Genomic DNA, 12167 nt, shown 5'->3' on the forward strand with positions numbered 1-12167 from the left:
AGCATGCTTTGAAAATTAGTTTTACTTCGGTATCACCAAATGTGAAAGGATACCTTCTCTCTACAGTCTAAAATTGGCAGAATCGTTACAGTAAATCCAGGGCCTTCCCTTTAAGCTGGCCATATAACAGCTTAATGAAATGTCCTTGTATAAAGTTATTTAATACAGAGATAAAAGACGTTGGCTCGAGATTTGTGGCTCGTGCGTCGCCTGATGCAGATGGTTTATGGGTGCGATACTAAATAACTGGGCCCCGACACAGGCCCGGCCGGCCAAATTGGGGATTGCAAAATGCCAGCCTCAGGTGTGGCCAATAACATTGATAATTCAATTACACTGGCAGTACATGAAAGCCTATTGAACACGGGTTATCCAGATGGGCGAGCAAGATAAGAAAATAGTTTGAGCCAGCAGTTACTGGCATGCTTATCACAAACGCTATTATGTTTTGTTGCTTTGACATAAAAACAACGGTTGCATGCAACTTTATGGATAAATGTATATGGATATTAAGGAAAGTGGTGACGCGATCTTTAATTAAAAGATTTTGGAATGAGCGAAAGTGTATGGCTCCAGACAGTACAGCATTATTGTTGTTACGAATGCAATAAACGGGAATAGTGTTGGGATATGTCATGGGGTGCATTGGTATAAAACGCAGTCCAAGGTCACATGCTAGTGTTTTTTTTTTGTAGAACAAATTGTGGTTATTTTGAGCCAGTATTGTGAATGCGGCATTGTACATTACACATAAATGTAATCACAAAACTGTGGTGTACTGGGTAGAATCAATGCAACTTATAAATTAAGGGGATTTTAAACACGTTGTACAGGTGCACATGGAACTTTGTTACATCTTTAAAGGCAAAAGTCCAAGTAAGATTTCTTGCTCATCTGTTTACAACCCTGAGCCATTAATATAAAATTCCACATTCCTATAGCAGTGGTAAAAATAGCACAACCACGGTTTATTTTACCACGAAGTGGTACTTATTTTATCTCCGTCAGAGGGATAGCATGAGTGTCACCTCCAATCAGGATTTGAACTCGCAATCTTCAAATTGCGACTTCACAGTCCCAAAATATACATTATATTTAAGAGGAAACGTACTCCCATCAATGTACAACTGTGCTGTCACAATGACATTTTGAATAGGATTCAGAAGTGTCCCCTTTGAAAAGTTTGCAGAGTCCTTTGTACAGATAGGTTTTAACTTATATATGCCTTAATTATATCTTTATTATGGCATTGCATAATTACATTGCAATTTTTATTTATGGTTATTAAACATTTTCGGGTGACGAGCTCGGTAATCCGGGAGATCTTCAGAGTCGAGCTGCTGCTCCTCCGGATCGAGACCAGCCAGTTGAGGTGGTTCGGCCACCTGATAAGGATGCCCCCTCGCCCCCGGTAGACTACCCCTGGAGCTCTACCCCTGGAGCTCTACCCCTGGAACTCCTCTACCCCTGGAGCTCTACGCCTGGAACTCCTCTATCCCTGCAGCTCTACCCCTGCAGCTCTACCCCTGCAGCTCTACCCCTGCAGCTCTACCCCTGCAGCTCTACCCCTGCAGCTCTACCCCTGCAGCTCTACCCCTGCAGCTCTACCCCTGCAGCTCTACCCCTGCAGCTCTACCCCTGCAGCTCTACCCCTGCAGCTCTACCCCTGCAGCTCTACCCCTGGAACTCTACCCCTGGAGCTCTACCCCTGGAACTCTACCCCTGGAGCTCTACCCCTGCAGCTCTACCCCTGCAGCTCTACCCCTGGAGCTCTACCCCTGCAGCTCTACCCCTGCAGCTCTACCCCTGCAGCTCTACCCCTGCAGCTCTACCCCTGGAGCTCTACCCCTGCAGCTCTACCCCTGCAGCTCTACCCCTGGAGCTCTACCCCTGCAGCTCTACCCCTGCAGCTCTACCCCTGGAACTCTACCCCTGGAGCTCTACCCCTGCAGCTCTACCCCTGCAGCTCTACCCCTGCAGCTCTACCCCTGCAGCTCTACCCCTGCAGCTCTACCCCTGCAGCTCTACCCCTGGAACTCTACCCCTGCAGCTCTACCCCTGGAGCTCTACCCCTGCAGCTCTACCCCTGCAGCTCTACCCCTGGAGCTCTACCCCTGGAACTCTACCCCTGCAGCTCTACCCCTGGAACTCTACCCCTGCAGCTCTACCCCTGGAGCTCTACCCCTGGAGCTCTACCCCTGGAGCTCTACCCCTGGAGCTCTACCCCTGGAGCTCTACCCCTGGAGCTCTACCCCTGGAGCTCTACCCCTGGAGCTCTACCCCTGGAGCTCTACCCCTGGAGCTCTACCCCTGCAGCTCTACCCCTGCAGCTCTACCCCTGCAGCTCTACCCCTGGAGCTCTACCCCTGGAGCTCTACCCCTGGAACTCTACCCCTGGAGCTCTACCCCTGGAACTCTACCCCTGGAGCTCTACCCCTGGAGCTCTACCCCTGGAGCTCTACCGGGCAGCAGCAGCAGCGTCCCACTGGGCGAAGACCCCGGGGCCGGCCCAGGACTACGCTGTTGGCGGGATGATGTCGCTCCGTTGGCCTGGGAACGTCTGCGTATAGTAGTGCAGTGTAGTAGTGTATAATAGTGCATAGTAGTGTATAGTGTAGTGTATAGTCGTGTATAGTGGTGCAGTGTATAGTGTAGTAGTGTATAATCGTGTATAGTAGTGTATAGTGTAGTAGTGCATAATAGTGCATAGTAGTGTATAGTCGTGTATAGTGGTGCAGTGTATAGTGTAGTGTATAGTCGTGTATAGTGGTGCAGTGTATAGTGTAGTAGTGTATAATGGTGTATAGTAGTGTATAGTGTAGTAGTGTATAATCGTGTATAGTCGTGTATAGTGTAGTAGTGTATAATCGTGCATAGTAGTGTATAGGGTAGTAGTGTATAAACGTGTATAGTAGTGCAGTGTATAGTGTAGTAGTGTATAATCGTGTATAGTGTAGTAGTGTATACTCGTGTATAGTAGTGTAGTGTATAGTGTAGTATATAGTCGTGTAGAGTGTATAGTAGTATATAGTGTAGTGTAGTCGTGTATAGTGTAGTGCATAGTAGTGTATATTGTAGTGTATAGTCGTGTATAGTGGTGTATAGTCATGTGGAGTGGTGTATAGCAGTGTATTGTAGTGTATAGTGTAGTGTATAGTGTAGTGTAGTAGTGTATAGTAGTGCTGGAATCTGTCGCCAGGGAAAGGGAGGCCTGGACCGCCACCCTTACCAGGGACAAGCGGATTGAGAAACGAACGGACGATGAAAAAGTCTGTGGACGTATTTTGATGTCACTTGTCCAGGAATGATGGCACTATTGTTTTGTTACTCCGATTTTTAACAAAAACCGGTGGCATGTAGCTCTATGGATCAATGTATATAGATGGTTTTTTTTAAAGTTGCGATTGACCTTTGTTTAAATGTTTTTGTAATGAAATAAAGTGTATGTTCGAAAAGGGAAAACCAAAAACTACTCATAAATGAGGCACTCATCTTTTGTCTGGGGACAACATATGATCAGTCCATTACACTAATTTCAATGGATGGGGTGTCATTTGAAAGATTGATGTTCATGAGAACCAGGTCAAAAGCAGAAAACATTGATATGCTTGCATTTCACCCACTTCTGATAACTTTTACCGCACGAATTGCTTATCCGCTACACCATTTACAATAAACTGGCGCGTGGTGCAAGTCACTCTTCAAAAGCCATACACCGGATAGGCGTTAGCAGTCAGCCAGGGAATCCTTCAGTCATTCATTTCCGTGGGGGGAAAAAAAAAAATCAACGGACCTCACGCGCCTCATTGCCTCGCAACATTTAAACCACCTAGTTTGAGCCGATTCCCGATCATGTAAAAACAACTCACCCGCGCTCCACCTTGCCGATAAGCAAAGCGTACCAATTGGGAGCGTGTGTACCATACGTTCACGAGCCCAATGGTACCACCAGTACGGTTTTATCGGTTGTTGTCAATCCATTGGTGGAAGTGGATCTCGCCACGCAGCACGGCCAGTGGAGGGAGGGTTAATTTGACCATACCTCACCATGCCGATCAGTGTGGATTTAAGGTGAGAGAGGCAGAGACACGAGAGCCTCGTCAAAGCGCAGAGTGGTCCAGATGTCTTGACCCCGAATTAATTGACCCCTGACATTTTATTTTATATTATTACACACCCATTGGGATACAAGAAAATCAAGCTTTAGAGAATTGAATTGGGGGACAAGACATGGGGATCACTCCGTCCAATTTGTTGTTTGTAATGCCCTCTGTTGGCCACCTAGCAGCCCGACAGAAGCGAATGACAACCTGGGCATCCATCCCAGGACATGCCAGGATCAACCCCCTGCTGAGCTTCAGATCCCGAGATCGAATGAGATGAAGTACATTGTGTGACTGTACTAAGCAGCTGAAGTAATAACTGTACTGCAATGTTCAAATCAGTCTGCAGCTGGCTACATTGCTATTCATTAAAATGGGCATTACAACTAATCCCGCAGCAAAATCAATTGTTACAAGGCAGGCTTGCTCGCTCACTCACCTGGATCATTGCATTAACCATTGAACTCTATTCAAAAATCTAATCTAGTGTTAATTTGCATTGGCTTTGGTGACGTGTTTCACGTAAACGCTGTTGCAGCTATGTGTCGTCCGAAAGTGAATGTTTGTGAATATTGTGCGTGAAATTAATGGCTTGGTAGAATGAGCAGGAATCTTCCATTACTGGGGAGAGCCGTGTTTGCGAGTGCACGCAGCGTCAGAAGCATTTCGTATAATTGCCAAATGTACTCATTTAAATTGTGGACTGCCAGAATTTTAAACCAGGTTGTTAAAAGCTAACCAGACTGTACTCTTTGGTTCTACTCGGTAAAGTCACGTAGGTAAAAAATAAAACAACAAAAATCACGTTTCGGCCACAACACAAGCGGCCTTCATCACGTGAAGGGATCAGGCTGTCTCGAGGACAGCGCTGGAGTGAAACACAGCCACGCTCAGACCGCGACCTTTAAAAGCTTAAAGGACAGCGCTGGAGTGAAACAGTCCTCGAGACAGCCTGGTCCCTTCACCTGATGAAGGCCGCTTGTGTTGTGGCCAAAACGTCGTGATTTTTGTTGTTTTATTTTTACCTACGTGACTTTACCGAATAGAACCAAAGCGTATTGATCCTTGCAGTCACGAAAGCTTTAAATCTAGAACTAACCATACTGCTTCATAGAACGCTTAAAAAACATTTCGACACATAGAAATGTGGTATGCTGTAAAAATTGGTTTTAAAAAAATGTGGCAGTTTACCATTCAAATTGATAGGGGTTGGTAAATATGGTGTCGGCAAATGTTCCTTTTAGATTGAGAAAATGTACCCATGTCTCCATAACCAACGATGCGCGCAAATAACCACGGTGACGGTGATGTTTTTCTAGCGTTTTCGTCAACGTGTCAACCTGGGCCCAAATAAAAAAATATATATACTCTATACAGTAAGGTTAGTTGTAGCTTTGTTAAAATAAGCAGCACTATTGCCAAAATCATTAACATGGAAAAACGAAAACACACAGAAGATCGTGAAGCCACAGTATTAGGAGTGGTCGCAGGCTTGATTTCATAACAAAGTGTTAGAACCAAAGAATCAGAAGAAGCATTAAGAGTCGGAAGAAAAAGCACACACGCGGACAGGGGTTAGCTTAAAGCAGACGTATACAGTTTAATTTTTGCAATTAACATTCACACTACAAATACTGAGGAATTACCTGAAGATAATAATGCTTTGCGACAAATCCTTTCGATACAGAAACACTTTACCCAGATTCAAGTACCACAGGCTATGCTGAAAACACCAAACCATTTTTTTTGATAGTGTAGATACACAAAGAAACGTGAGGAGGTAAATGCATATCCATACCAGAATGTGGGAATCTGTTTATTTTAAAAACATATAAACATTGTGTCATAAGCATATCATTTAATTAACTCTCCATATACATTCTTATTATGAAGAGCACTATTCATTCCTGCTAGCCTCTGCTCAAAAACTGCGCAATCACCACTCTCCTTGCACTAAATGAAACCAGCAACCCAGTTTTTTTCTAGTGTAAACCACAGCGTTGAGTTTTTAGAGTCTAGTTTTTTTTTAAATAACAAAAAAAATTCCATCTCCAAAAAATCGTCAATAAAAACAAACTTTATAGAATTAGATCATAAAATTATATACTCCAACATAGAAATACAAAAAAAATATTAAATGAAAGGTTTTCCCAAGATCTTTTATATATATTTTTTAAAAGAAACTAAAAAATAATTATGAAAAAGTGTGAAAAATCTCCCCCTTTTTCTGAAAAAATCTTTCTAAAATAATTACAATCATACAATTGTATTTAAGTATAAACTTAATATGAAAAATAAGGGGTTTCTTTCTCTCTTCTTTAAACTACAGTAGAAAAATGAGTGGATAACAAAGTCAAAAAGATTTTGCACCAAAAAATAAATCTAAGTTTCCAGGCCTTTTTTTTAGCTTTATGAATAATATTAATGATTATTATTATTGCACATTACAACAGTGTCAATGCCGAGAGCAGGTGTGTTGAAAGCCATGCCTGTGCAATCCTTCTGAATCCTTGTGACCTGTTGCATTGTGGGTTTAAATGCCATTTCTCCGTAATGCACAATTGCAAGTGTCATCATATCAGCTTCATTACCATAATAATTTAAGAATTAAATTACATATTAAGGTCCATTTTGGTTACGATGGAATAATACAAACCAAAAATTAAAAGGTAAAAAAATTAAAGAGTAAAAACCAAAAAAACAGGAACAAGTTTCCTCATACATAAACCGAATCCGCAAATAGTCTGCAGGTTTGTTTGTTTTTTCAGAGCAGATCGCACTCTCCTGAACATTAACGGATTTTCAAAAATGGACAACTCGTTTTTCCATTTCCCATCGAACCTACAACAATTACAGCAACATTCTTCGACGGAACCCCACGCGCAGCAAAACTCTGTAAGAAAATAAACACAAATCAAATACAAAAATAAAACTATGTGTGATTTGAGGGCCACGTAAAATGTATTGCCATGCCAAGACCTGAAGCGAGCGTCTGTCTGTAAGCCGGTGTGCGCGCTTTAGGTAGTGAACCCCCCCTGAGCTAGGAAGCCAAGCAGACTAAAGAACACACTGTCGACATGAAATTCATCTCGTCTTCTGAACATTTTAGCGTTGTCCCGAACAGCCAAAACCACCAGGTTTGTTTTCACGAAGGGATTTTGGAATAAAGATCCAGGCTATAGTTACATTAAGCCAGCGCTACCTACAATTCTTTACAATAAAGTATATAAAAAGCTCTCAGTCAATTCGAAGTTTAGAAAGCAGAGCGATGCAAAAAATAAAAGTTTTCCATCTCTTAATTTTTTTCATGCAGAATTAAATTATACATTTTTATGAATAATAAACTTAGAAAATATTCTTTCTTTCCTGCTTCTGAAAAATTGAGGTATTGCAAAAAGATGCAGCAGAGAGAAGCATGCCTACAAAAGTCTGTGTGTCTGAAAAAATTGTCCTAAGGATACAAAAGTAGTGCATACCAACAAATGTGGATGTGGGTTATGAAAAATAGAAAACCACTGTTGGGCAGCAAACGACGCACCAAAAGGCCCAGGAATCGTTCGTCTCCCATCTCAAAATGTGATTAGACAGAAATTAGTTCACCAGTACAAAAAGCTCAAGTCATTTTCCAAAACATCAAAAATTCAGCTCAATGACAGCAACTCTATGACGGGGAAAAAACGCACAATACAGCACAACACTGAACACACAGTAACGCCACGCTAAATTTGCCATAGGCTATAATAATGCGACCGCTACAATATCAATATCGTCGCTAGTAACTCGCTAAATGCTTTTTAGAAATACTATGAGGAAAAAAAAACCCCTTTCTTAGGTTATACATTTTTTTCCAGTATCTTTGTTAGTGAGTCGAAAAAACACCCGCACAATACTTTGTGAGATAAACAATCACAGCAGCACTCTATATTCAAGCCTTGGGAGGAGGGGATTCTGTACTCTACTGCAGCTTCAAGTTAAGGATGGTTTGTGGTGTAAGGTTGGAAGGGAGGGGGGGGCAGGGTGAAGCTTGTCTCCATTTTGACTTACTGCAGAGTAAATCGGACGCTGTTCTTACGGTTTTGCACTAGCGTGGGGGGGGGGGAGGGAGCTGAACATTTTGGTTAATAGTTTTTATCGTCGCAATTTTGTTTGAACCACTACGGTGCAGTATCCGTCTTTGGTGTGCCAAAATAAAATTGAGGTTTATTACAATTAATATTATCTGTAATTTTTTTTTTACTAGTGTGTATACATTTAATGTAGTTTCTCTAAACGAAAAGCAGCTGTTACAAATGTGGCATTAAAAAAAGGAAAATGTAATTAGGCATGCTAAATTTGAAATGTGGTGGGGGGTTTAGTTCTCTATGCGGGGAAAGAACTACGGTTTAAAAAGATTAGAAAAAACAAAACGCCATGCACACCTTAAGGTTTAAACTTCAGCGTTAACATGTACACACCTCAACCATAACTAGTGCTCCTTATAAGGTCATTCCACTCTGCAATGCAGATTAAATTGGTTTGTAGTTTCTTTGCAGTGATTAATAATTTTAACAGCTTTATAGGAAAGCATGCTATTATTCATGTTTAGGTTTCGCTAACAGGTGCAGCTTGTACCATGACAGCCAAGCTCGACTCCCTATATAGTTTAAAAAGTATATCCAGATAATGTCTGCACTCCAAAATTGCCATTAATATACAGTAGCACATGCAGTAAGCTTACAAGTAAACATGCTATCACTATGCAACGTTTCAATATACTTTTTTTCCTTGTGTGGCAGGTTTACCGTAGATTAGGAAACGTTTCACCTCTGTGCAACAGTGCCATTCTGTGTAAATACATAGAAATTTTCAAATAGCAAAGATGTTTTTCTCTCTCTCGCTCGCTCTCTCTCTCTCATCAACATCCGCTTATATAGCAGCATATCTACGTTTTTTTCGTGCGTTTATCCAAGAATGTGCTGTAACAATTCGCATTGAGGTATCAAATCACTTCCAAGTCAAAATGGAGAGCAAACGGCAATTCCTTTCTGCCTTAAGCTCTGCGGTTTGACGTCTGTGCCGAGCACGTGATTTATGCAATGTGCGCACGTGTGCATGCGTCGTCGTGATTGTGACGGTGTTGGGGAAGGGGGCTCCGAGACGGTATGATTGCTACCACCAGAGGACACATCTGAGGGGAAAGGAAGGAGGGCAAAGGGGAGGGGGTTCATCTTAATAATAATTATACAAAAATAACTAAACCTTCTGTCCCCACCCCCTACCTCCCCCCACCCCACCCAAAAATAAGGACCAAAACAATAAATAAATGAGTAAAAAAATACACCCTTAACAATAAAAGAAAACAACGGAACGCCCCGCGGATTGACCGACCCACGCGGTGCGCATGACCACCATCACCCTTTCCACAACCACCACCACCACCACCCCCACCCGCGAGATTAGGTTTTTCTGCGGGCGGTTTTTACCCCACACGCGTCCCCCCCCTCCCCGCCCCCCCCCCCCCCATGAGCTACCGCCGTGGAGCGTTCCATTTTTATTCTTTTCACAGGGGGTGCTTTTTTTCCGTTTCGTTTATTGTTCACCTCCTTTGAGCACCCCCCCGCCGTTCCTCCCCAGCGCCCCCCTCCCCGGGTGTGCACCTCGCCACCACCCCACTTCTAGCTTTGGTTACACTCTCGGGAGCGCAAATGGCAGGCTTGTGCACATCAGCACTGACATAAGCGGTTAATTGCGATTAAATAAGCAAGACAAAAAACAAGTGCATGGCTCTCTAGCTATAGGTTAACCTCAGCGATAATCTACGGCGATTGCTTATAGCCAATGTTGCATTTAGCTTGCGCCGAGACATAGTTAGTCGATGTGGTGAACACACAGCAACACAGTCACGTCAAGCCACGACGCTGACGCTGCACACCAGAATATATACTATAATATAAGCGCCATCATGCACTTATTTTTGTCGATTTTTTTTTCCCTCTCTCTCTCCGTTCTTATATTAGCTTTTGAAAAAAAATAACGATAATCTATTCCTTAAGTTTTGACATACAGATTTGATGGATTGATGTCTGGTTAAAGTGGCCGATGAGTTGGGTTAGACCTCTTTTCAACAAAATTTAAATATACTGTTTTTTAAAGTGTTGTGCACAGGCAAACACATCGGATGCCTACGTGTTCGGGTGGGAGGCCGGTGCAATGCTCTCCTGTCTCCAGGACCCCTGGCTAGCAAAGCATTGTGGGAGATCAGGGTGTACTGCCTCACATGTGAGGAGCAAGCACTTGACGCAGTCTGAACATTTACAACAAAACCACTCAAATAAACTTGTGCTAAACACTTCCCGTTCTAACACTTATAAATAATTCTTAAAAATATTATTTTTTCCTTTTTCAAAATATGTAAATGCTGAGACACTGCTCAACTATTTCTTTTAAAAAATTATATTTTACATTAATGCCAAAATGTAATCATTTAATAGATTTTACAAAAAATTAAATTAAAAAAATTGTCTGTTTTTTTTCAACACACAACACCCGAGGCACCCACAATCCTTTGCGAATCACAAGACAGATCCTGTGGACTACAAACTACGTGGAAATGTGACAAGAGGGAAAAGTATTTGAACGAACTGCCAAGCCTTTATATAGGTTCCTCACGTGGATCTTTGTTCAGAATACAATGCATAAATATATGTACATTGTTTGACAAAAGCGCTTTTCTTTCCACTCACCACTTTTTAGAGTCTACTTTTCATGCGAATGTCAGTAGTCAGGCTTGTCGGTCTATGAAAACAGCTCTTTTATAATTAGTTGGGCAATATCAGAAGCAAATCAAATGATTACCATCCACAATGGTACTTTGTCATGCAGTGCGGCTTTTCCAAAGCAGTTGCTGGTAGGTAGTTTTAGCGCGTTACACAACTTTTCCCTCTTGCCATGCGCTATGCCCTCTCATTGAAGACCCGGGCTGCAGCCAATGCTGTACAAATGAGCGTTCTTCACAGTTAAGCACATTCCCCCTCCCCCCCCCTTACAATGGCCACGAATCGCCGCAGCTCAACACAGTACTCCGCTAAGAGTAGCATCATCTGTTCCTTCTCATTGGGTTAAGGGCAACACCAGCACGAGTGGCAAAATCCACCATGAACCAATGCGATCGATCGATCGTTAAATCAGCTGCAGCCCAGGGCTTAAGGGCAAAGGGTTTTTTTTATTTTTTAGAGCGAGGCGGGCGGCATTAATTTGTGATTTCATATCATTTGTGATCCCACCTCGCCCTCTCTTATAAAGGTGCCCCCCACCCCACCACTCGTTTGTTGTTTAACACCAGCGGTAGGAGATGTGGCGAGGTCGATCTGCTCCTTCCTTGACCAGCGGCTTGTGGAACTCGCGGCCGGCTCGGGAGTGGATGCTTGCCCAGCAGTGCTCGCAGTAATACTGAAGGCAGGTGACGTTGGCACAGAAGAACGGGGCGAACTTCCCCCCGCAGCGTGCACCCTGACACTCGTCACACATCTGGTCATCCAGGACGTACGGCTTCACCTCCACCTGCTCGCCAACAGACAGAAGGGTGATTGTCAAGACTTTCGTAGAGAAAACAACGTGCAGTTTTTATTTCTTCTCCCGTGAGGATATATGCAACATCTAAGCAATAGCCTCTGCAATACTGCCATCGTCGTTGTCACTGCTGGCAATGCAGTGGTTTTTTAAAGTGGGTATTCTTCATAAGAGTCGACCTCAATGTGTAAAGCACTGCAAATTAAATTTTCCCTTCGTTTAAATCACTAACCGATAGGAATCGTCACGTGAATGTTTCACAAAAAACGATAGTAGACAAGACGGTGTGTCACATCTTCGCGGTATTTAGTGGTATGAGTACACCTTTTCCTGGTAAGGTTATAAAACTGGTATATACAGCATTTTATTACCATGAGACATTTCTCAGAAAGCAGATTACTTCCATTTTAAAACATTATTGAAGATATGTCCCCAGTATGCCCTTGACTACAGTCAATGATAAACCATATTATTGAGATTAACATCACGGAATACTTTGTATAAACCATCTTCCAC

General features: G+C 42.8%; 1 protein-coding gene across 2 annotated transcripts in view; it reads right to left on the minus strand.

The window, feature by feature from the left end:
* Positions 1–5678: 5678 nt before the first annotated feature.
* Positions 5679–12167, minus strand: part of LOC116941242 (cytoplasmic polyadenylation element-binding protein 2) — a 96852-nt gene continuing 90363 nt past the window's right edge. For both annotated transcript variants that reach the window (XM_032952086.2, XM_032952085.2), the window contains one exon: positions 5679–11642. In XM_032952086.2, coding sequence (XP_032807977.2) covers positions 11415–11642 — 228 coding nt within the window. In that variant the 3' untranslated portion in view covers positions 5679–11414. The remainder of the gene's footprint in view (positions 11643–12167) is intronic.

This window comes from Petromyzon marinus, chromosome 11, assembly GCF_048934315.1.
Source record: "Petromyzon marinus isolate PM22_M1 ecotype Great Lakes invasive population chromosome 11, UKy_Petmar_22M1.pri1.0, whole genome shotgun sequence".
Lineage (NCBI taxonomy): Eukaryota > Metazoa > Chordata > Hyperoartia > Petromyzontiformes > Petromyzontidae > Petromyzon > Petromyzon marinus.